The sequence below is a fragment of the Apteryx rowi genome, unplaced genomic scaffold (genome assembly GCF_003343035.1).
Source record: "Apteryx rowi isolate R43461 unplaced genomic scaffold, aptRow1 scaffold_996, whole genome shotgun sequence".
Classification (NCBI taxonomy): domain Eukaryota; kingdom Metazoa; phylum Chordata; class Aves; order Apterygiformes; family Apterygidae; genus Apteryx; species Apteryx rowi.
The window spans coordinates 37509-63380 of NW_020451311.1; the positions used below are offsets into that span (position 1 = coordinate 37509).

Consider the following 25872-nt stretch of genomic DNA (forward strand, 5'->3'; position numbering starts at 1 on the left):
CTCCATTCAATATGCACTTACAGACTTGAAAATAACTTTCCTTTTCGACTCAGTGAAATACCCCGCCACGCCCCCACACATGCTTTTTCAAACTGATGTAGGTTTTAAGTACTTAAGTCCCCTGGCTTTTGGTGAGTACTTGAGGTCCAGATCATGAAATTATATGCATATGTATTTAGGGATCCAGTGCCATTAATATCAGTGAGAATTAGGCCCCTAGATACCTTTGAATATTTGAGCCTTGATTATTCATAGTTCTTGCAGTTTTTACTTAAGTCAATTTATAGTGGTATTTGTCTTTTTTTTTTTTTCTTTAACTAGGTGAAGAAGCTTCAGAAAGTTTGATGAATCTAAGTCCCTTTGATATGAAAAATCTCCTACACCATATTCTGAGTGGAAAAGAGTTTGGTGTGGAAAGAAGCTGTGAGTTGTCCATTTGAGTACTTGTGTATGTTAAGCTAGAACTGCAAATGCAAATTTTGATTGTCTTGTTAAGTACAAATCTGCTCTCCAGTCACATGAAATAGAGTTATAGGTATATATTAAACACAGATGGGCAGTACATGTGTGTGTCTGCCAGGAGGATATATAAAACACATGTAATGAAAGCTGTCTTGTGTTGAAATCAATTGTATCAAGTTTTCAGTGATACAAATGCAGACTTTTAAAATGAAAAAAGTTTAATGTGACCACACTGAAAACCGTGAAAAGGATACGTCTAACCTGGCTGCAAGGAGCATGCCTGTGATACCCAGGTATTCCTGACTGGCACTTCAGCTGCCTCCTGGGCTCATTCTTAAGCCCTCACAGACTCACTGTATCTCTGATGTTGTTTGAAGCTACAGTTGCTTGGTGTCTTGGAAAATCAGTCCCCAATACCAAATATGGATTTAGGCCCTTAACTTGACCTAGTCAGATTTGAAGTATTGACTAATGATTTGCATGGATGCTTTCACCAGGAGCATTGTACACTGGAAAAAGGATATATCTTTTTTTCTCTTCTAGGTGCAATCTTATTTGCTTGCCTACCTCTAGAATTTTAAAAATGTCCATTTGCTTCTTCTAGTGCGACCTGTAGATTCCTCTTCATCTAGCCCTGCAATTTCTATTCATGAGATGGGACATTCTGGAGCAACCAAAACAGAAAGAAGTGGTATTACTAAACTGAAGAGTGAGATGAAGCAGGTGAGGGTTTTCTGTTAATGAATTCATCAGAAAACACAGCTGTTAGGAACTCTTTTTTTGCTGGATTTGTGCATGTTAATTTCAGCAGACCATTTGTAATGCCAAAGAGATTCTTGGTAAATCACAAAAGTTTCCAAAGATCATTTGATTTAAAGCTGATCACTAAATACAGGGAAGAAGGGAATACATTTCCTTTTCTGTTCTTGTTTCACATTCTGAATATAGAAGAATGTGAGCAACCTCTAATGCATTCATGACATCAACTTTAAATCAGCTTTTTTATCATTTTTTAGCTAAGGAAAAGTCAGATTTACAAAGAGAGGCTTTGAAGTGTTCGTTGTTATACTCCACGTGAGTCTCTAATATGGTCTACGTACCACTTGGGAAAGATACACTTGAAGAAAAGAAGTATTGGGTTGCTTTCTTTCTGTTTTTCTTCAAGAATGGAGGGATGATTACTGCTAGAGCATTTTTTTGAACAAGTTCAATACTTTAAATTACACAGCAGCTGAGGATGTTTAGAGATACTGTACAAAACACATCCCAAGTATTCTGAATGAATCTGACTGATGGTTTTGTTGTGAGTGTTTAGATTTGTTTTGTTTGTTTCCGTTGGTAATTTTATTTGCTGTAGGTAAATACAAAGGTAACAATCGGAGGAAAGTACATTTATAAGAATAAAGTGGTGCATGTTAAGAACATATTTTAAAAAGACCCTCTCCTGAGAGCTTAAGAAACAAGCCTTCATTTCATCTGAGGACATTTATAGAAATTTCTAAGAACATATGCAGTGTTTTCCTTTGATTGTATGAAACAGACTTCTTTGAAAGCTTTCAGAATGGAGTGGCATTTCTGTATGTTCTTAAAAATAGAACATTTTGATGCTGACCCAAAGATTAGTTAGTAATTCTGTACACAGTATGGATCAAGCAGGAAAGCAAAGGTTCCTGTGAGACAGTTTCTGTCTCTTGAGATACGGTCATGGTGTTTGAGCCGTATTGCTGCCTTTTTCTGGCTGAGGCTGCCTCGCTCCCTCCCCTGGTGCAGCTGTGCCTGTGCAAATGCTGCTAGGTGCTTGCTGCAGGCTCTGTTCCAGGCTCTGAAGTGACTTTGGTAATTCAGTTTGAGCATGGCTGTCAGTCTCATAGCAGACTGTGAATGTCTGACTTCATTTCCAGGAAGAAATAAGGATGTGACACTAGGTGGCAGCATTATTTTATTCTAAATACAGAGGTAGGCCTGAACCTGAAACCCTTTGGAGTGTGGTGAGATTGGAAAGGTATTTTCTGCATCGCTTTTGCATTAGACAAACATTTTTCTTGCACAGAGGAGTTAACTCTTCTTGTTTTGTTGTCCCCCATCTTTCCATTCATGCTGCTTCCCACCCTGCCTCGCTACACTCTAAATAATTCATTAAATACTAATTTAGTGGTGTACTGGTGGGGGGAAGGAGGTTCAACTTAATGTTACGTGGAACATTTCAAGTACTTGCACCAACATCTGTTTACACAAGAGCTGATGAGTTGAGCAACCACAGCTCTCTGATTTCTGCAGCTGTTTGTGTCAGGTAAAATCAAGCCTTTACCTGGATAGCCAGTCTGAACCATTAACATTTAATTATGAGGCAAGGTGTGAGGGGGCAGTTACAGAAAAGCATCATAGGTGTGAGGTGTGGTGCATCCACATTTCTGTGAAAGTTTTGCCTTGCAACTCTTTGCTCAGCACTGCCCACCCAGTTGGCAGCTCACAGATTTTTTGCAGCCAGATGACCTTCTAGCGCAAACAGAAGCTGCTGACATTATAACAGATGGTGAATAGAAGTGGAAAACTTGGGGGTTTTTTTCCAGCCCTGAGTCACAGGGAGGGTTTTGCCTGTGTCTTAAACTGTGTTGGTTTGTGTTTGCCATGCTGGAGTTAGGTAGATAGTGTGGGAAGCTTGGGGTTCGTTGCAACAAAGCAGGTTCCTGGCACATCGGGGTTGGCCTCATGGTGAGTCTGGGAATCAGATGTCAGCTGAAGTATGGCAGTGCAAGAGGCCAGGGACACTCAGGGCTTTCTTCTGAGGAACAGAGCTTATTCCATGCTTCTTGTCTTTTCGTGGATGGGTTACTTGAACTTATTTGTGTACTGTTCTGTCATGTCTGTCTGGCTGACTTGTTGGTGTCTGTTTTTGTTTCGTAGCTCCTCCATGAGGGCCATTCTGTGTCCAGCAGCATGTTCACTTCCAAATCCATGGTAAAATGCCATCTGTAAATCTGCACCTTTTCTTCACTGTTTGTGTGAAAGGGCTTTAGGTCTAAACACTTCTTGTGGCTTCTCCTGCCTAAAAACTTGCTTTCAAACTCTACTTTTTTGTTTAGCTCACCTTCATTGGGAATGAGTTCTTATTCGTAACCTTAGAAGTTCAGAGTCTCACGTTCAGATCCATTTAGTTCTTTGGAAAGTTAAGCAGTTGTAGCAGATTAAGCAATGTAGCAGATTCAACTGCTTAATGGTGGGTTGTGTCATAGGTGTCATCGATGTTTAAAAGTAATGTGTCATTTATGTTGGTGGTCTCTGGGCAGTAATGAACCCAGTACTGCTTCATATTGCTAAGATGGGGATTTTATGGGCATGGGTATCTTCTCAGGTTGTCAGCTTCTTTTAAGGCAGAGAACATTAGCTCTTCCTAAACCTTCACTGTTAAGAAGGAAGGTAATTGTTTAAATAATTTGTCAACAGAAAACTCAATAATTTAATGTCTGAGACTTCAGATCTCTAATGAAGAGACAGAAAGCTTGCACCTACACATGTACTTTGAACTGGTGGTTATGATTAGTGGATCTTTGCATCTCCAGACTCACTGTGCATGTCACACCTCCCAAATGCCCTGAATACACTATTGCAGAGCCCCACTGCAAGCATGCACCCCTTTTCCTGTGGTCTGGCCTGACAACTGCCCCAGGTGCTGCAACCTCACCCTCCCTGCACACCAGCACAGAAAGGCAGGACTCGGTTGTGTGTTTGATTAAAAGGCTCAGAGTTGCTCAATGAGATCTTTGCTTCTCTGAACTACCTGAGTAGCCAGATTAATTATTTTCTGCAGAATGACTTCTTTATGTAGGCACTGACCCTCCTGCTGACCTCCTGCATCCCTTAGTGCTGCTAAGTGGGGTGGAGGAGATGAACTGGCTACATCAGTCACTGGGGAAAGAAAAAGACTAGAATGCACCAAACTGTCAAGGGAACTTGACCTCCACCTGTTTCTCACTGACACCAGTAGGAGTAAAAATGGGCTTGGTTTTCATGTGCTGGTCTTTTTGTAGTGTTTGATTGTGTGGTGTCACTGAGCCTGTCCTTTGCAAACATACATTTTTCAGTGCTATTTGCTACCTTTCCCAGTGCTTTGCTTAGGCAGTGCATATGTCATTCCCTGTCAATGAACTCCTTTCTAGGCTGAAAGTAGAGGGTGTGCAAAAAGGAATGAGGCAGCAGAAGAGCATAGTCTCTGGGCTTGCAGAGTAGACAGAAGGCCCCTATCCTGCTGTGCTAATGGGCAAAAGAATTTGGTAGTGGCACAACTTTTGCAGGTGGTAGAGAGCAAAGATCTGCTGCCTCATTTAGTCTTGATCAAGTCTGCTAGAATAAAATAACAGAACAATAGTGACAATAAAGGAAACAAGACTGATCCTAACAGAGAAGCGGGCATAGTAATTACATGACTGTATAAAGTCAATTTATCAAAATATATTAATGGAGTTTCCTGCACGGAGGAGTTATCTTGCTGGAGTCATGGACCCTTTGGTTCTCTCACAATACTGAGCCTGAAGTCCAAGTCAGACATACCTGCAAATCCTACCATCTTTCACACCGGTGCCACTGCCAGCCAGCCCATCCTTGTTAAAATAACCATGCCTGGTGTTAAACCAAGCAGTGAAGTTGACTGAGTTATGCCTTCTTGAACTGCTTGTCTATTCTGTTCAGAACTGGTTGGAGTACTTCAGTAGTGAAGCTTGTTGTGAAGGGCAGAGGAGAGGAAGGGATCAGTCCTGGTCTGTCATCTAGTACAACATCATGGCCTGTATTTTCTCTTGGTTCTGAGTTACATCATTCTTCATCAGCAGTTACAATGTTAACTGATCAGGAGAGGGCCAGTGGCTGTAAAAAAAAAATTAGCTTACAAAGACTTTAATGTTTCTTTCAGAGGGGCAGTACTCCACCATCTCCCACTAGTACTTCTCCCACGAGCTCTGAGGGAGACATTAGTTGGCGTAACCGCCAAGGGCAGTGGCTCCGCAGGAGGAGGCTTGATGGTGCCATTAATAGAGTTCCTGTCGGCTTTTATGAGAAAGTGTGGAAGATCCTTCAGAAGGTAAGTTGATGCCTATGGAAAACAGGAAGCAAGTAAGCTGTACAGTATCATGGGAAGATGGTTGCAGAGGTATTGTGTTGCTGGGAGATGAAGCTGGCCCACATGGAAACTGGAATTATTAGTAGGAATGTATGTGTTGAATATATAAGGGCTTCATTAACACAAGTTCACATGTTAGTTTAAAAATATCTTTCCTCTGAAAATACCAGCACTGAGCTCCAGCTGCACAGTTCTATTTTACCACTTGTTTTGCATTGCTCCTGACTAATGCGAGTTGTGGTGACTGCCACTGAGGGGCGGTGCAGTGCAGTGCAGTGCAATTCATATGCTCCGGTTCAAAAAGGCTGGAAGGAATGAAGTAAGAAACTGCACTTACTCTTTCAAAATGTCTTCAGATCTCTTGCTGACTCTTCAGAGCTGTATGGCATGCTTAACATTTTTTTGTTTGCTTTTAAATGAGGAGTAAACCTTGCCAGCACCTTGGAGATCAGTGGTATGGAAATGTATTGAAACAAATCTCCAGGAAGGAGAATTTCCATTCGTTTTAGAGTGATTGTGCACCTGTTCTGCTTCGCTGGCTGAAAGCCAGTGTTCTACACCTTGCAGTACTGAGTTGTTCATGCCTACACAGTTGGAAAGATGATGTGCCTCACCAGCTCAGACTGCTTTTGGTTGTGCTTTTAAAATAATTTGTGTTGAAGCTGTTAGTGTTGATGTCAGCAAAGACAAGTCATATTTTGCCTCTAGATTTACTAATGGGATCTTTCAATACAGTGAACATTACTTCTGTCCTGACCTACTGTAATGGCTGGGAGTATTTAGTGGTTTTCTGGCTATTAATTACACTTATTTAAATTGTCTTCAGTCTTTCGTTCTTAAACTCTCTTTGGACTATTCATAAAAGTGCTCTCTTTTTCTTGGTACATTTTTGTACCTCAGATACCCATATGTGTCATTCCTTAGCCTGCCTTCTTGCCATTTAGGTTTTGTCAGCCTTTTCTCATATGCTAATTGGTATTCCTAACACCGCCATCACCTCCCCACCACCGTTTGTAGCCCATTTCGAAGAACCACAACACATTGACATCCCTGAGTTGTGGTGCCCTGAATCTTGAACACTAAAATAAATTGTTGTTTTAGCCAAAATATGAAATAAAGGTTCTCACTTACATAGTCTATTGTCATGCTTTTGCACTGACTTTTATTTCTATGTCCTTTCACAATATTCTCTTTGACTGGCTTTCATCTTTTGCGTGCCTCTTGCTGTAGTGACTGTCCAAGTACTTTGCTCCCATTCATTAGCTAGACTGGAATACACCGCACTGCCAAAGGGCCATGTAAGCTTATTTATAGCATTTGCCTAATTACATAATAACTGGTTGCATGATAACTTTTTCAGCAAAGGTGAAATAATATTTTTAAGAGTTTGCTGTTGTTTTTACTGAAAGTAGCTACATTTCAAAGAGCAGCATTTCTAGGAGAAAAGTTAGCTTGGTTCAGAGAGCACTTGGATTTACTAGCAAGAACCGTATTCATTGTCAAAATGTTTTGTTTCAGTGCCATGGTCTGTCCATTGATGGGTATGTCCTTCCTTCCTCAACCACCAGAGAGGTATAGTAAAATACAGTAAAATGGTTTTTCTAGCCATCTGATTGAATGTTTGATTTTTACAGCATAAGATGCAATGGGACCATCGTTGCAAATCCTTGGTTTTAAGAACATTTGAAGTAACTGCTACTGTGGGAAGGGGGCCAAGGTCTAGATCTTCCCTCCAGCTTCCGCCGCCCTTCCGCCGGCTTTGGCTGGGGCTGTGCAGATGAGTTCCCGCTGGGCAGGCCCAGAAGCGGGTTTGTAGCAGGTGCCTTCATGCCACCTGCTCTCTGCACACCTTCACTGGGCACTGATGAGGGTAGCGAACTGTGCACATTGAGCAGTGCTTGAAAGAGGGCAGCTGATACCAGTCATTTAAAGCAGAGTGAGGAAAAACTCTACTCTGGTGGAGTAAAGTAGACTCATTGCTTGCTTGCTACTTTTCTTTTAAAATGCTGTAACTGCAGCCAGTGAATTTTGGCATCACAGTCTCAAAAGTAAATACCAATTAAGGATGACTGTTTCTAACCAAAGCATTGACTCTTTAAATCCATATCCTTTCCTTACACTTTTTCCTTAGTTGGATTGCACTCGGTCTTTAGGCACTCTGGCAAATTTTAAATTCAGACAATAACAATAACAGACAACTCCTGTGAACAGTAATCAGCGGAAGAAAGGTGCTTATGTGCCTGAGACTGTTTTCCTGTCAGATTCCATAAGATTTGTTTCTGGTTTCCTTCTTTTCTGAGAGGGTGGTAACAGTGGAAGAGAAGAGCTAGAATTTTCTGCCAAATTTCAACCTTATTTTTCAGAATGGAGAACTTTATTCCTATTGTGTAGATAAAAAGGCTTATATTTTTAGTGCATCAGACCTAGACAGTGTCTAATTTTGCTGTTTAAAGGAATCAAACTAAATAAGCACAAAACTCCTAAAACGTCAGCATTTCACGTAACATCCACACAGCTCTGCCAGTGCAAATTAGGTTGCTCTACAAACAGTGTAGCTATAGCTCAGTGTGAAATAGCATTTATTTTAAGCAGATGGTTATTTTTGAATCACTAAAGTGATTTTGGCTTTGCAACCAATCTGCAATGCCAGAAAGATACTTTGAAGAGAGAGTGCATGAGACTGCTGCAGCGTTAGAAGCAAAGAGTTAATTTGCAAGCTAAGCATCACTATTCCTGTATGTAAATAAAATGTGTGTATAATGGTTTGTAGGACTGGAATGGTTTTCTGGAAGTTGCATAACAGTTTGCAGGATCTGGGCTTAGTGACACAAAAAGTTACTGCAAGTGCTAAGCCGTACAAACATCTTGTTCGCTTTAGTCAGACTACCCCTATATGCAAAGAAGAGCATATGTTTACATGTTTGGAGGATATGGGGAGCTAGTCTTTTGGATTTGTCAGTTTTTCTTTCCCTTTCCACTCAAACTTGCCAGATGACCCCATGTGAAATCAAGTTTGCTGTGCATGTGGAGTCAGTGCTGAACCGTGTATCCCAGCCTGAGTACAGGCAGCTCTTGGTGGAAGCTATTCTCGTTCTGACATTCCTGTCTGACATCGAGGTGAACAGCATCGGGGGTATCATCCACATGGATCGAATAGTGCACATGGCCAATGACCTATTTCTGCAGGAACAGGTGAATTCAAAGTGCAGTGGTAGAAAGCCTTCACATTTGAATTTGTGCTCTGTTTTTTTCCTGTTTGTTTTTTGTAGGTATGATGAGTTTGATTTCCCCCCCCCCCTTATGCTTTCCCCCAACAAAGACAGACCAAATCACTTAAGTATCTTCTGGAAATATATTTGGAAAATTAATTAAAGAATTGTGGGAGATTTAAAAGGAGTACACTTTCAGTTCTAGTGGCTCACAATCTCTGAAGTAAGTGGGTAGATTGAAGAGTTTTGTTTTACCGAAACACTGCAAGAGCTACTCTGGGAGAGAGAAAGCATTCAGTCTTCTGTCACTAGAAAATCTGTGCAGGTACAACTACCAGAGACAGAACAGCTCAGAGACCACAATACATGCATGCAGGACAGTAAAGGAAAGACAACATTCAGGTCTATGTTTGCTGCATGCAACTCCTCCTAATCATAAAAGAGTATTATGAAAGCAAAGAATAAATCCTTGGAATTACCTAATTTGAGTGATCATCAAAAAGAAAAAAAAATGGACAAAATCTGTGAAGTTAGATGTTCCTTGTTTACTTGCACTGATCCAACTAAGTCATGTGTGTCCTATAATCCTGAGTAAGGCTTTAATGAGGGAAGGGAGAATTCCTTTCAGTATTCAGCACAAATGAAGAATAGTCATGAGGAGGTTCTTATCCAATAAATTAGCATAAATACCTAATTTTCCCTACTTTTTTGTTTGTGTCTTTCCAGAAATCGTTTGGAGCTACGGATAGTATCTTGGAGAAAGACATAGCCACAGGAATTTGCCACTTTTTCTATGACAGTGCTCCGAGTGGGGCCTATGGAACCATGACATACCTAACAAAAGCCATAATGACTTATTTACAGGATTTCCTGCCTAGCACAGGCTGCACGATGCAATAAGCAATGCCTTGCGAGGGAGAGAAAACTAAGCCCTTTCTTCCCCTTCCCCTGTGATGAACCTCTTGTTTAGTTGCTGTACGTATGTATGTCCATGCACTACCTCAGCATTTTACACTTCATCATGTTACGTGCCCAGTTACCTGTGGGAGACAGGTAGGTGGAATTTGGCCTAGTTTTAAGGGAGTACATGGGAAATGTGCACATGATGAGGCATATTCTGCCTAACGTGCATAAATGTAATTCATACTAATTCAGCAAGAATTATACAGCTCTGCCAACAGGAAAATAGATTACTCTGTGGAGATCAAAAGGTATAATAAAATGAGGGAGCTGTATCTCAAGCATAAAGTCTCTCAAATAAGGAAAGTAATGGAATTCATTAGTTTTTCTCCTACTATCTGTAAATTTACATCATTGTGAATCACTAAGGCACAGTGTGAATAAGCCAGGAACTTTTAACTTAAAGAAATAGGAATAACTTGAAATAAACAGGTGTTATTTTAATACAGGTTTATCCTGATTCTCATCTCATTTGCACCTAGTTAGTGCAGGGCTAGCACCAGTGGAGACAAATGTCTTACAGTATCCACAAATTTGAGGTGATAGCCTCTTTAAGGAAACTGCGTCTCTCTCTTAATCTGAACAAGATAGCTTCCTTCCCCGCATCCCCCAAAGCTTTGGAGGCAAAATCTCAGACTCCAGCTTCTGCAAGGTGACAGACAATTTTATGCCTGTGATTCTTTTCACTGAACGGGGAAAGATAAACCTCTTCCACTCAAACATCCTTTTCCAGTCCAGATCCTTTCCCTCGCAGATAGCCTCAGAGTTAAGAACAGCATAATTGCCCCCTTTCCAGCACAGGGTGAATTTATGGGAGGCTTTGATGTTTTTTGATTTGGGGGATTGGGTTTTTTTCTTAAAGATGCACTTGTCACACGCAGTTAGGGATGAGCTCTCCAGTTAGAAGTCTCCCTTCAGACAGCTCCCAGGGTAGTGCTTGCAGCTACCCTGAGCTCTTACACACAGCCTGTACAAATTCATCAAGCAGGAGGTGCAGGAGTGCAGAGCTCTCCCTGTGCGGTAACTCCAGCTGGGATTGAGGGGAAGGTGACAGGTTGTGTGTGTGTGTGTGTGTGTGCGTGAAGAGTGCCCATGCACAAGGGGCCTTGAGTCTGTCCACTGAAAATTAGTCTCTGCTGCTCCTTTGAGCTACTTTAAGAAGAGGGGAATGTCCTGCAGGGAAATGGCTCCGTGGCCATTTAAACTGGAAGTAAAGGTAGGCTGCCTCTGGAAGGGAAAAGCCTGCTTTTCCCCAAGCACCAGCTGTGGTTTTCCACCTCTTCCCTTTACTGGCACTGCTGTTTTTGCCACCGCACAGAACTGATCTGGCCGACAACTTACAGACATTTTGCCTTGGAAAGTGACTGTAGTTTGTTTCATCCCTGTCGAGGCCATGGGCTCCTTCAGCAACGTTAGGGGTGTTGGCACAGCTGCTCTGTGCCCAGGAAGGATCGGAATGGGTCTGGCTTGCCACGTAGAGGGAAAAGAGCAGGGAAGGCCTAAAAAGGTAAGCAGAACCTGTGCTGTTAAGCCTTATAGGCATATTTCTGTGAGACCATCCTCTACTCTTGCAAGACCTAACTGCTATTTTTTACAGGATTTTAAAACATTGGGCGGTTCTGTTTTCTTTTCAACAGTAGTAGGTGGTGCTTTTGAAAATTAGTTCATTGATTCCAGTTTCAGTGTTTATTCTGATATCTGAAATACTTTGATGAAAGCAGGGAAATAAATCCATGTCTCACTTGCCAGTGGCCAGCAGCCATGGTCCCAGGGAACCTGAGCTTCAGGTGTCAGTCCCACCCCTCTTGCCATCTCTTTACAGAGTCGGCGCTGCTGTCGCAACATCTAGACATTTGCCTGAGGGAGCAAGGGCAGAGCTATAGGTGTGGGAGGTTTTAGGGGACAATTTAGATTCCCAGAGAATATGAGTGTTTGTTGGTCCAAGAAACTAGCAACATGCATCTCGCTGGATGTATTTATGTTCTCAGAGAGACAAGTACTGTGTTAACCACCACGAAAACTGTGGACCTATTGAGATGTTAGTATAAAGATATGGTTCATATATGATTAGTACACTTGGATGTGGAAGTCATTTTACTGGTGTTGTGCCTATTTTGTATGGTTTTGCTTTCATTATGCTTCTTGGGGTGTTTATATATATGTAATCTGAGAGATCATTTAGATTGTTTACCAGTAAATGAAAATAAAATCCTTTGTATAGCATAAACAGAGAAGCCTTACAGTGCAAAGCACAAGCACACCAAAGCCTGTGTGACAGTTTCTTGTTCTATTCAGTATTATGTGAAGTGTCAGGAATTGCAGGTATTTTTGCTTTTCTTGTTGAATCCTAGCTTGTGAGAGATGCAAAATGATTTTCCCTCAGACTTTTTAAAAAATTTTTATCCTACAGCACGAACAACTAAAACAGAATTTTTTTAGAAACAAGAATGCAAAAATAGTTGGTTTTACATGCAGCTGCACTCAAGTCTAAAACAGTGGTTTGGAGCCTACAGCAAAACATATATATACACACACACACACACACACCCTTAACTGTAGTTTTTTAATGGGGGTAGCACTGAGCCTCTTTAATTTAAAAGTCATACTATGACCTAGATTATCATATATTGTTCAGAAGCAGTGGTTTTAATATCTCTTTGTCACTTTCAGATCTTCAAATGCAGGCACTTGAAAAATACCTATGTGGTGATTTGAAGAGTTTAGATAGAAAGGCACAAGGTGATGGTGAAGAATGGGATTCTGAAACAACACAAGTGGAAGGCAGACTCGTTTTACTTCCAAGTCAGGCACTGTTGCTGCTTTCTGCTGAGTTACCACTCAGACAGGAAGACTGTGTAACCAAAGCATCACACTCAGTGCAGACCTAATTAAGCAATTAAGGGTTTATATAGAGCCCCCCCATTGAGGATCCACTTGTGTTTATTAGGCAGTTAGAAAACCCAGCTAGCACTGAGGCTGGTGAGCGCGGCCCCAGTTAAGGCAAGTGACAACTTTGCAGTTCGTGCAGGGCAAGCTAATTGGCAGTGACTTCATTTGGCTGTCAGGCTTCCCAGGGGAGTGACAAGTGGATGACAGGGCCCAACGCCAAGTCCCTGGAAACTCATTTACAGAAAGAAGCAAGACAAGCGTAAACAGATGCATCAAGCCTCTCGGAAATAAGGGTGTTAGTGGAATTAAAATAGACCCACCTGACACCTGGTCTTTCCAGCCTGACAGGCGCAGCTGTGGTGAGCACAGTTTGCAGCTGTGGGGATGGAAATGGGGCCGTTCGGGGTGCTCAGCAGAATAATAAAATGTGACAAGCAGCAGGCAAATACCATCTGCTGGGCTAAGCCCAGCTCCTTCGGCCAGGTCCTCCCTGTTCACTGCTTCTTGATTGTTCCTCAGCCTGCAGCTGCACTGAGGATGCCGAGTTTGTCCACCTGGTATGACCCAGGTCAAAAGCGCTGTTAATCCCCCCTGCTGCCATTCGTACAAATAGACGGGAAACCTTAATAGTTCAGGTGCAAAGTCTGCCTGGCTTTGTCAGGCTGAGTGTGGTCTCCCTGCTCAGGGGAAGGGCCCTGCTTGTTCCTGGGAGGGCAAAGTGAGCTGTGCTGTTCCTGGCAGCCCCAGGAAGGGGCCCTTGCTTTCCAGGGGAGGTAGCGAAATGCCTGAGCCACTCAGTGCGGGTCTGGGGCCCTGTCGCACTGCACAACTCCTCTCATAGCAGCCAGAGGCTTGAATGAAGCAGGAGGCTGGGTGTAATCCAGCAACAATGCCAGCAACTTCCTAGTTCGGACTAAAATTAGGAGCAGTGTTGCCCAGGAAGGGGGAGAGGGGAAAGAAAAGAGATGTCACCAGGACAGGGTGTGCACGTGTGCATGTAAAGACTGGCTATACCTCTAGGACAGGAGCTGGCGTGTTCAGCTGCAGACTCATTCGGTCCCTGCTCAAAGGACCATGCCTTTCTGTTAAACTAAGTGGCCACTGAATAAAATAGCAGGGTAAAAAAATAATTTTTGGAGGGTTACAGAAGAAGAGCTTCAACAGGAAGGAGAGTTTGGATTTAAGTACACATAGTGGGCTCTCTCCCAAACCCAGTTTTAGTTTTAGGTGACTTTTATTGCTGGCATTACATGTTACACATATCTACTTTCCCCTTCCCCATTATAGGCTCTTGTGTGCCTATAATGGCTGACAGGGGAGGCTTTTTTTTGTGTCTAGATGACTCAGATCCTCTCATAGCTCACTACTATATTCCTGCAAGCCTCTTCAATGTATGCTAAGCAAAGCACTGGACTACGACCTTACCTTTAGCATCTCTACTCATGAAGTGATCTCTCAAGGTCAGCATCCTTCAAGTTAATTTTACAGAAGCTTCAGGAGCACATTACTAGAAGGGGACATCTAAGGCGATGGTGTCGAGGATGTTTCTGAGCTCCCACGTCTTGTTGCACACCCTAGTTTTGCCCTCTCACTTTTGCAGGGAATGGGAGGCCTGTGAGAAAGGGCTCAGAGTTGCACTGTCCCCTTCCACCTTGTTGCTTGGTGTCCCCAGTAAGGAAACTGGTGGAAACCGATCTCGGAGGGTCAGGGAAGTGAGATCTCACCAAGCACTGTGGGGTACAGCTTTCTTTTGGTTGCTCCACTGGAATAAAGTGGGAACAGTCCTCACAGTACATAGATCAGAATAAATGCATGCTATAAATACACATTTAATATTAACAATGCTGCTAAAATTTTACTATAAGCTGTATGTTTGTACTCTTAAAGAATTCTTATCTTTCTTTCCAGTAGAAATAAGTGCATGCGTGTTTGTTCATTCATCTGTAAAGTTGCAGAATACTTCTGGAAAAGCATTTTGTATGTAATTGATTAAAAAAAAAAAGAAAGAGAGCAGCACCTTCAGCATGGGCTGCTATTACAGTCTGTGGCAATAAAGTGGGAAGCGTGCTTTTTTTTGTACTTTTGAAACTGTTATTCTTAAATAAAAACTAGCTACTTAAGTCTGTTCATCTTTCATTAAATTTTAGAGACTGGCTAGGCTGGAACTATACCCCACCCAAAAGCACCTTGTATTTACTATGATTGTATTTACTAAGATGGAATTTGGCTGCACCTCAGTTGAAGCAGTGTGTTGGTTCCAGAGTGCAGTATGCAAGAGAGGGTCTGGATCTCCCTGCTCTCCCCCATACACTGAAGAGCAGGTAGGGGTGGCACTTACAGGAATGGGAATATCGGCCTGTGGCAATTGGGGCTGGGGGAGGGTGGTTGCAATCTTCCATCTTAGCGTGGTCCAGAAACTCGGTTTGGTATTTTACCAGTTTACTGTACTTGATAAAAAATCAAAGAATTTATGCTTAACTTTTTATGCAAGAATCTTTAGGTTCAATAGTATCAAAATCTGTTTGCTTTTGTGTTCTTACTCATCTCTTCATTTTGAGGAAACCCAGTTCATGTTCAGGAAAAAAGCAGTGTTTTACTGTAATATGTGTAGGATACCAAAATACAGGCAAAAAGACACTACTTTTTTTTATTGTGAAAGCTAAAGCTTTATTTTGTTATCTGTCATGTTATGATAACATGCTATGGATTTAGCCTTCATTAAGACGGTGAGTTATGACTTCCTAGCCAAAGCCCCCACAAATGTAGGCAAGAGTAACCAGTGGCAAGAGGAAATCTGTAAACATTTTTAAAATAGCATCCTTTAGATTTGTGTGTGTAAACTTCAGTAAGGATGGGTAGTGACCTGGAATGTTTAATGTCACTGCATCATGCAAAGAGAACGGTTAAATGCAGAACTATATATTTTAACTAGCTGTTCTTCTTCCCTGTTTTTCCCCTCCTGTATTGGATAGACCACAGAAGGCCTCTTCTGTTCCTGTTACAGTTCCATGTTATTAGTCAAGGAGAATCTGATATGTTCCTTGTGGTAATCAGTACTGTTCCTCAACCGTTTCTAAGTGCTGCTGAGAAAAACATACCAAGGTTTCTCTCCCACTAGGTTATAGGTCCTGTGTTGGCAGTGTTCACAAAGTGGATCGTTGGGTGAGACACCACCAAGGGTGAGGCTAAATTGTAACACACTGCTGTGGCAGTGATGCTGTAATACTGCAAGTAATATTTTTTCATCTCGTCTGTCTCATCATTAGCAGGTATATATCATACAGAAGGGACTAAATAAAGGCTTACACAGTGAGCACGATGCTTTTGTTTGTTCTAGCCCATGTATTTATCAAGCTTACCAAATGAAGCAGCCTGTTCCTTGTTTGCCAGTCTGGAAACTGGTTTCCCAAGCGACCCATGACTAGTGGCAGAAAGGTGAGTTGAGCTTCCACCAGGAACTCACAAGAAGTTCTGCTTCATTCGTTTGCCTTTTTATCTAGTCTTTGAACCACATGAAAGGCCTCTAAAAATTCATTGAAGTCAATGTTGCCATCTTTGTTGTAGTCTATGCTGTTGGCTAACTTGTCAATGGCTTCATTGTCCATTTCCATTCCCGTGTGAACACAGAAGAGTCTCCATGTCTGGTGGAATTCCTCAAGAGAAATCAGGCCTAGAGGGGACACACGGCAGATTGCTTTTTCCAATGCTCTCTCCCCTTCCTACATACACGCATGCACATTCCCTCACTGCAAGAAAATTACTTGCCTCTCATGGCTTGAACATGTTTTGCGATTCCATGACTGAGGTACATTTTTACTTCAAGCAATGATTTGGTGCTTTCCATATTAGAATTAAGAAGGCAGTGAATATCTCAAGTGAGAGGGGAAGGGAGGCAGTATTGGAGACAGGTTCTGTGAAAACTTTTTTCTTGAGTTAGGCTCTGTGCACTGCCCCTTATATGGGTACAGCTTGAGTGCTTAAATTAGCCTTCACTAAACTAGAAAAATGACATCATCTCTTGTTCCTCTATCTTTAGAAACCTTAAGGAGGAAACACAGTGGGGACAGATAACTAGTATCAGCTGCAAAGGAACCTGGACGTACCTGAATGATCTTTATCAATGAAGTTAAAGATCATCTCCAAATCCTTTCTGAATCTGCACACCGTTTCCACCAAAGCTGGCTGAGCCTGCTTTAGAAATCATATAGGAAACCAGTCAGACCTTGGGCTGAGTTACTTTAACAAACAGAATACATCTATTCCCCAAAAGTTTAAGCTGTCAGATGTTAGAAAAATCCTTATGGTTGAGTTCCCAGGAATCATCCTTTGTGTCTTGCCCTGAACAAATAATTGGCTGCAACCTGTCACTTTCAGATTGCTGGGGGGGGGGGGGGGGATAAGGAGTCCTTTACACCTCCTACCTTCAGTGATTAGTTACGGAAATGCAGATAAGCTAGGGAAGATGCTGTATGTCGTACACTTGCAGAAAGCTTTCACTGTACATATGCGATCCAATCCTGCTTGTTCTTTACAAAAAAGATGGAGGCAGCTAAGTACCAACCCTCTATGTAGTCACTCTGTAAAAACTGGGCTCTTTAGAAGAGACCTCCGCTACCGCTCTTATAGGTGCCCGAGTCAGCTCTGAACACCTTTGAAAAGCTCATCTCAAAGAGTGAGGGGATGAGTGCTCTGGGTAGGATCTGTCGCATCTCCTCAGCTACCATGTCTAGACTCCCTTTAGAATTAACAGAAAGTAAGAAGCAAATCTAGCATGTGATTCATCCAGCCTATTTTAAGCATCTACCTTAGCAGGGGATGTGTTCATTTCCCTTGACTGCCTATAAAAGGAAGGTAGGCAACTAGTTCAGATGTGGGTGTCTACCTGATTGGTCAAACTACCCTGTCTTGTGCTTTCAAGCTGCACCAGAAGCTGTTCCTCCAAGATTTTCAAGGAGGTGTTTTCCTCCTTACCTCCTCTACAGGTTTTCCTATTTTCAAATTATGAAAACATGTCATGTATTCGATGCATCCATCTGGGCTGATCTGTGCTAACCGAGACCGCAGCGTCCTCCAGGGCAGCTCCAAATGTAGGACAGATTCCATCACTTCTACCCAGTCATTGACAGAAAGTTTGCCTGCCAGAAGGGGGCGGTTCATGGTTATAAGTGATACATGACACAGCACAAATCAGTCAGCAGCCTTTCTTCAGCTGTTTTTAAGAACAGTTGCAAAACATAAATCAGAGGGGGAAAAAACACAAAAAAACTTAACAATGAGTGGTAGGGTTGGACTAGATGATCTCCAGAGGTCCCTTCCAACAATTCTGTGATTCTGTAACTATGTCCAGACATGCTTTAATATATTTTAAAAAACAAATGCTATCTATAAAGAGTACTGCATTGTGCTGCAACTATAGAGACAGGTTTGGCTGAAAATCCAACAAGACAAAAATATATTAATCATTGTTTAGCTGCCAAATAAAAAATACCATGAACTAATTGAGTGCCATTTTAGGGGCACAGATGATAACCCAGTCACGTGAGAAGCCATCATGAGGAAAAGTCATATTTATGCTAGAAGTCAACTCTTTGCTCCTACCTAAAAGGTTCATGTATCAATTTATCACTGACTTTTCCTCAAATGATGGGTAAGCATGTGTCACAGCCAAATTTACTCGAATATTTCCCAGACTCAGAAGGATGCCAGGCCCCCTTCACCTGAGCCCCCAGTTCCCTGACTGACATCTGTCTGAAGGTGCTCCCAAGGGAAGGCAACAGCTTCAGAGCTTTTGGAACCAGATTTGCCTTTCCAAATTCCCTGCCCAGCAGCAAACGCAAAGCTTCTTTATTTGCCTGCTAGCATCTATCCTCCTGCATGGGTAGGGAGAACATGTGGTCAGTCAGGCTCAGCCTCCCTCCAGCCTGACACTGGCAGGCAGACTCCATCCTGCATGGGATTTATCCCTTCTGCCCCCATGCATGCATGCCTGCAAGCTGTTTTCCCCATGGTGACACCAGGCAGAGAGGGTGTATTACCTGCACCAGTGTGATCTTTGTTTATAAAAGCCTCCATGAGTTCAGTCTTGTGTGCATATATCTTCTCTCGTAAGGCTTTTAAGGCAGACCATTCAACTGTGCTGACCCTAGGAGGAAAATATACAAAGCGGATCATTAAAGGATTTCAGTCCTCCAGCAATTTATTCTTTCATTATCAAATTCTGATATCCTTTAACACACACTATCATCTTCAGAGTCATCCTAAAAGACAACACTGGGGGGGGGGGGAGCCCCAAACCTCAGAAGAATAATCTGGATTTAGGAGATAATCAAGTTTATGCAGGCAATTCTAAGCTGCTTTGCTTTAGTAAATCTGACCACAGTGCTAGTCATGGCAAAGCTGTAATGATAAACTTTTTGGACTCAATTCGTAACAGGATTTCTCCAGATTAATGCTGCAGCCTTGAAGCACACCTGACAGACCGAAACAGGCTCTGTAAGAGTCCCCAGCAATTGGCTGTTCTAACTGCTTATCCCTTTTAATTACCTCTGGGAATTTCTCAGGAAACCAAGTTAGAGCTCTTAGAACACATTTTATCTACTGTACTAATTTTGAAATTGATGATTGTAAAATAGAAAAATAGATGCCTACTCAATTACAGTTAAGCTATACATTTGTAGCAGGTACTTGCATGCTGAGTTCATACTCCTTCAGCGCACCTGCATACAGTATACATCCTCACCTCTCCTGCAGATTCTGTCTGCAAGTGTTTTTACTGACTTGATATTGTATAAAACGAGGACTCAGATCAGGATTCAGTTTGATGTATGCTCCCCGGTTGCTCCCATCTTCATAATAGTTAGAGGCAGAAAAAATAGTGATAACCTGATTACAGGAAAAAAAGAAACTGGATTAGCTAAAACAACTTTTTTGGGGACTGATTTTTTTTTTTAAATTGATCTTAGAAAAATGTGCAGGTTACAAAATGTATATACAAAGTGTATATGAAAAGCAGAAATCAACAGCAAGTGTGTAGTTGTCCAAACTGTTTGCAGTTATCAAATCTGAGCTCCAGGCCTGCATTTCTGGACTGTCACAGAAAGACTTCAGTTTAGAGAGCAGAGTGATAACATGCTGTTCAAAGGAAACCTCTCTCTAAGATAGACCTGGTTGTCAGGATCCTTGGTGGCCTCCTGCTACACCATGTCAGAAAGCAAAGCCCAGAAAAGAAATGATTAAGTGAAATGAAAGACTTCAAGAGCCATAGAGCACCTCTGGTGCTGCATTTACACATGCCATCCTCAGGGATTTTGTTAATGTTCATCTGTTTTCACCCGAGTAATAAGTGTGTCCCTGCTCTCTGAAGTCATAAAGACATTTGTTTTCAGAATGCTATAATTTGTTCTAACATCCATGTAGCGCACAATTCCCCCCCAAACCCATTTTAAAGAGGTGACTCCTTTTTTTCTAATTAATTTGGCAGGCCAATCTGTGGCTGTGTGTGTGAAGCTCGCATGAGAATCCCGCTTTGCATGCAAGCACCTTACCTTGCCACCATGACCGACCTCATAACCGTCTTGCTTACATTCATGAGACCTGATAAGCATCTTCAGGTTGTACCTTTCAAACAACTTGGCAGTGATGTCAGGGCCGAAGTAACAGCCACCTCCTCGACACTTGTTTGGTACACAGCCCCTTTGGCTTCTTGGATCACTCCAGAGAATATCGAGGGTCTGTAGAATAGCAAACTCGAGCAGGTGAGGACAGAGAGTAAAATGCTGGCCACAGCAAATGCCCCAAAGGGCTGGGAGAAACCTGAGCCAACAAGGAGATCTCCTGTTTTATCCCTCTAATACATGCTTTCTCAGCAGTGCATTCTTCTGGCCTGAAACTTTTGTTTTACTTACACTTCTTAAGAAACATTATCTAAATTTTTCATTAACTTTTTCAGGCAAAACATAATTTCAGAAATGCATCTCCTTTTACAGCTGAAGTTTCCATGTATCAGGAATAGTACATGGGCTACTTCAAAAGGTGCCTGCGCTTGTTTGTGCAAGAGGCATTTCCTATTTCCCAGCACGTGATAACTATGTGTGTTAGTGGGTTCACCTTATAACTATGGGAATGGCTGCTCTAAACATGACAAAATTTGTCTTTGGCTTTATTGTCTTTGGTGAGCTCATGTTTCAAAACTAGATTTCACACATCAGCAGGGTTCAAACATAAGGATAAATTACCATGGTTTAATGTCAGCTAACCTAATAATTCTGGTCAGCAGCAAACATGAGGCAAAAATGTGTTTTGTTTAAACCTCATTGGAAAAGGTTTAAGGTAACATGCTCTACTTCACATTTGCAAGCAGGGTTCAGTGGAAACTCAGTTACCTGGGGCAGTGTCAGATTTGGGGGTTTGCTTGTGTCCACTACATTAGTTTCTAGGTCAGATGTGTATCTTGGGAAATTGCATTTTCAGAAAGAGGTTTGCTTCTCAAGAAGCAAAACACAACCATCTATCCCTTAAAGCAGCTGTCTGAAGAGAAGCTCAGAAAAATAAACTTGTACACAAAATTTTCAGCTTCTAAATTGCTGTGCAAATTAAGCTTTCAGAATTGTCACAATTTATTAAATTACAGCAAGGCAAGAGCTCGGTATTGCCTTTAATATTCAAGAGGAAACTAACATGAAGAGGACAAAAACTTCCCACTCTGAACAATCAGCCTATATGTCTCAGGAGTTGGATTTTGTAAGATATTATCAGCATTCAGCTGCCAAAACCACAGCCAAAAAAAAAGGTGCTATCACTGACAGTTGTAAAGTCTGGCCTATTTAAACTGACAGCCACCTATGTACCAACAGATCCAACCACATGAGGGCATGCAAACACATCTCAGGCTGAGCAGTTTCTTCCTCCTAACAGCTAAGAAAAACATATTTTAAATCATATATACTTGTAAGGCATAAAAATCACAAACCCTTATTGCCAGGTCTACAAAAAGCATCCAAATAATTAATGGCTGATTAGCATACTACCAAGAATGATGGGTTTCTTATTAAGAGATACAGCAGTTCCACTCAGACTCAAACACACACTCTCAGATCACCTGCCAGTTTGTGTGTGTTCATATATAATTTGTACCAATTGATATTTGATGTACTCATATGTAATCTGTATCAACCTGTCTTTAGTTTCACCTACTTGTTGCCATTCCTTCTGGGTGGGCTCTGGAGGCCAATCTGGGTCTGAAACTGATGTTGCAGAGAGGAGGCCTGAGCTCATGCTATCCTTCACAAGTCTCTGGTACTCTTCAGCAATTGCATAGGAAGAGCTCTGTCTTCTAGGGCTGGACCCTGATGAAGATATGTCTTTCCTTTTCCCTGAAACATTCTGATGAGCACCGTATTTCTTCGGTGTGGTACTGGGAACTTTCTCCTTTATTCGGTCCTTGATGTCTGTAACTGACTTTGGTGGCCGCATCAAAGATCTCACCTTAAAAAATAAAATATTGAAAGAGTTATCAGAGCGTAAAGGTGATGCAAAGAAGTCTGCTGAAAGGCACATCAGTTGCCCTTGCCTGTACTCAGGATTTAATTCTACTCAATACTTAACTCCTATAACATCCTAAACTCACAGGTTTGGTGGCAAGTGTTTGGCACTTGCAGCAATTTTGCTTTACATATATATGTGGCCTCTTCAAAACTACTCTCATATTCTTAGCAAGATACATGCACTCATTCCACGTCACGGTCAAACACAAGCAATACAGTGCTTGGGCTCAGGACAGGTGCCTATGTGCCAAGCTTCACTGGAAACTGAAAATATACCTGTATATGATACTGATGATCAAAGCACATTCACTGCTCTGATACAGTAGCATTMTGCTAGGTTAATTCAGCTGAAATTAATGGAGTACTAGCAGGATAACAGTGAATTTCATGAAGTATTACATCAGGCCCTTTATGTTAAATAAACTCAACCATCTTCAATATGTATGGACATCTGCTCTTTCAGAGCTGTGCACTATGGCTCCATGAATGCCCATTAATACAGACTCTTCTCCAGGAGTATCTTTTTTTCTCTTTTGATATTTTCTCACACTAGCTCATTTTTAGGACCAAAAAAAAAAAAAAGTTCAACTATTTAACAAAGAAAAATATTTCTTCCAGGGGATCCTAGGCACTGAAACAAAAAGTCATTCCCCAGTGCACTGACCAGTATTTGAAGATCTGTCAATTGCCAACGGTACCAATTAAAAAACATCAGTTGGCCCCACATGATATTGCCCAGCAGAGTCTGAGTTGTGTCCCATACATGTCACATTTGCAATGCTCTCCTGTGGCAGCAACTTTGACTTGTTAATTCTGCATTTCACAGATGCTGCATTAGTAACACACTGAGCCAACCCTGGTGAAAGGTGGTGGAAATCAGCTCACAGATTAAGACACCTATATCCATAATACCCAATTTTAGCATACAGTGGGACAGTCACTGGAGTCTAGACAGTGACTCGGATGACCAGAAGTGTCCATTGCCCTTTTCCACATCTTTAAGATACAGAACTACACTGGACTGTCCAATAAAACATGTATTTTTGTATTAGAAACCATGAGGAAGAAAGAAAAAGCTCTAGATTCCACTAACACTAATGACAAGGCCCTCAATTCAGTTGCTTAAACTTAAGTATTTTGTGCCCTTTAAGCTGCTCTGTCATATCTGAGACATTAGCATGAGGTGGGCAGATATGAACTGGACCTACAGGAGACCTGTGGCATAGACCTCTGAAGGGGACTTTCTTCAGTGGCAGCTAGAGGCCCGAAAGGACATCCCTAGGCTACCAGTGCCTCCATCAACAGTGCTGGAGACCTATGTCTGGGCAACAATAAGACCTGGATTGCCACTGGATCTCCTGGGTCTCCACTGATTATAAAGAGCCTAAGTGCCCTGCTCACAAGCAGACAAGTCGATTTAGTTGTCCAAATCTTCAGGACGAAATCACACACACCATTTTCCACTGGTCTGAAAGAACTCTGCTTGATCATCATTTTAGACAGCCTGCACCTATCTTCTAAATTCCTGAAAAGCCATGGTTTCTGCTTTCTCAAGGCCAGGTCTTGAATTTTGATCCTTCCGGGAAGGCTCTCCCACCCATGCAAAGTTCAGCCCATGCCAGTGGAGGGCACGACAGGCGGAGAGCTTTCCCACGCAGAGCAGATGGCAGAAGCACAGCCCCAGGACAAAAGGCAGAGCTAAGGAGATGTTGCTAGACTGATTTCTGAAGTGTTCAGAAATGCCTGAGCATTAAGTAATTTTCATACTTTCTGGTTAATGTGTCATCACTGCAGGAAGGAGGTATCCGAAGAGTTTTAACTATTTTGAAGTCAAGAGACCCATGTTATTTTACAGCAGCCAAACATTTGGCTCCCAACACCTACTGAATCCTTGCTCTCTAAACACTGTTTTTGAAGAAAACTAAGACTCTTCTTCCCTTACTTGTTTTACATAGTATCCATTTCCTTTCCTAATGCAAACATCTTAGCATTTGTACTGCTAAATTCTTTAAAGAAAACAGAATTAACCCCACATGAACATGATCTCTTACCTTGTTTCTTTCGAATAAATTCAGGAAATCCAAATCAGTGGTGTCTGAAATTCCTCCATGTAGGATGAGAACTTTGCTATCAACGACAGTGGCGAGGGGAAGCCAGCTAAAGACATCTTCCAGAAGACACAAAATTATTTTGCCATGGACCTGTAAAACATACTTTTAAAAATTAGATCCTATTTTTGGCAGGCTCTGTTGCTTCTAAGTTCAAAATTTTGTCAGTATGCTTGCAACAGTCTGTATGAACAGTTCCACTCATTTGTGCAACACCCAGAATTGCAACATTGACAAACATGTTCTGAAATTTCCTTTAAGAACTGCTTGATTGTAGCTAGAGCATTTCATTTTTCTTTCATCTTCTCTTGTGTTCTTGAGTGGCCTTACAAATGTTATTTACTTTATCACATAGATCTCTGAGCATAAAAGGCTAACACTTATAATTGTGTTGTCAGTTATTCCACTGAAAATTCAAAATACTTTTAACTACCTTACTAAAATAATTCTGCACTACACCTATATAAACCAGTAGGAATTTTCCTTGCTTAGACAGGTTTCATTTTACAAGTGCAATGTTGAGAAGAAAATAAAGAGGAAGGAGGAGGAGTCTTACCTTATACTTCCTCAAAACTTCTCTTGTGAAGCCGTATCTGAAAATAGGACAGCATCATGAGCTGGTTTGCACTATACCCCTTCTGCATGACTTTCTGCATTACAGTGATTGCCCAGAATTTTCTATCCCTCCTTTCCTCCTGCCATTTCTGTCTCACCTCAGTTTAAATGTGCTTTCTTCTGCTCTGTCTTAAGAATTGAGTTAAACTGATTTCTTGTACATACAAGGGATCAGGAACAGAATCCAGACCAGAACTTATTAGAGTGGCCTATTTCTCATCTAAATGAAACAGTTTACCCTCTAGATACCAGCGAGAATTTTCAAAGGAATCTAACAGATGTGGGGTAAAAATTCCCACAAAAATTCCCAATTCCCTAGAGTTTTCATCCTAAATCACTTATGTTTATTAGACAACATAATCTATAATGCCTGTTTTCCCAAAAGGAACCAGGATTCTGCTTCCTCATTCTTTTAACACCAATATATTCTCGCTGTGAGGGGCATTTTCATAACACCCTACTTCTCAGGCTTCAAATTAACCCGTGTGCAACACTGCCAACCAAAATGTGCAGCAAATGGCCGCAGGCTGGAATGCGCACGTCCTTTGCCATCTCTACCATCACCGCCTTAGTTAATATTTTCCACTGCTTTTAGGGGCAATTTTCCTCCCCTGTAGACAAAGTCACTCCTGTTGTTTCAGGTTTTTCTGAAGCAGTGCTGAAAAAAAAGTAAAGTAGCACGTAAAACTGGTTCTCTTACATGGATCATCAACAGGATTTGAACCTGGGCCGCTAACCCAGGCTTATGCCTGTGCTAAAGCAGCAATATATTCTGTGTGCATGCACCAAGTGACAGCAAAGAGTGCCCTAGCAGCCAGGCACCCAGCTAGTTACTGGAGTAGTTTAGAACTGCAGGGACCAGGATTGCTGGGTCCTTCTCACGTCTGGGAGATGATTTCGTCTAGGAGTTACACTTTCATTAGCCAGAGATGTTGGCTGTGATCTCCCTTTGGCACTGCTGTACAGCCAAATAC

At 41.8% G+C, this 25872-nt stretch overlaps 2 protein-coding genes across 5 annotated transcripts in view; one reads left to right on the forward strand and one right to left on the reverse strand.

Annotated features, from left to right (window-relative positions):
• PHKA2 (phosphorylase kinase regulatory subunit alpha 2) overlaps window positions 1-14730 on the forward strand; it is a 50097-nt gene extending 35367 nt beyond the window's left edge. For 3 of the 4 annotated variants that reach the window (XM_026055379.1, XM_026055381.1, XM_026055382.1), the window contains 7 exons: window positions 322-423; window positions 1067-1185; window positions 3367-3420; window positions 5369-5536; window positions 7094-7147; window positions 8567-8767; window positions 9511-14730. In XM_026055379.1, the coding sequence (XP_025911164.1) occupies window positions 322-423; window positions 1067-1185; window positions 3367-3420; window positions 5369-5536; window positions 7094-7147; window positions 8567-8767; window positions 9511-9684 (872 nt within the window). In that variant the 3' untranslated portion in view covers window positions 9685-14730. The remainder of the gene's footprint in view (window positions 1-321; window positions 424-1066; window positions 1186-3366; window positions 3421-5368; window positions 5537-7093; window positions 7148-8566; window positions 8768-9510) is intronic. The other variant, XM_026055380.1, reaches the window with a different exon arrangement.
• A 590-nt stretch (window positions 14731-15320) lies between these two features.
• PPEF1 (protein phosphatase with EF-hand domain 1) overlaps window positions 15321-25872 on the reverse strand; it is a 32663-nt gene continuing 22111 nt past the window's right edge. The window contains exons 9-18 of the mRNA XM_026055376.1: window positions 24840-24876; window positions 24227-24376; window positions 21957-22116; window positions 21826-21863; window positions 20178-20363; window positions 19373-19515; window positions 18669-18775; window positions 17605-17768; window positions 16737-16821; window positions 15321-16303 (exon numbers count right to left, since the gene is read on the reverse strand). Coding sequence (XP_025911161.1) covers window positions 16110-16303; window positions 16737-16821; window positions 17605-17768; window positions 18669-18775; window positions 19373-19515; window positions 20178-20363; window positions 21826-21863; window positions 21957-22116; window positions 24227-24376; window positions 24840-24876 — 1264 coding nt within the window. The 3' untranslated portion in view covers window positions 15321-16109. The remainder of the gene's footprint in view (window positions 16304-16736; window positions 16822-17604; window positions 17769-18668; window positions 18776-19372; window positions 19516-20177; window positions 20364-21825; window positions 21864-21956; window positions 22117-24226; window positions 24377-24839; window positions 24877-25872) is intronic.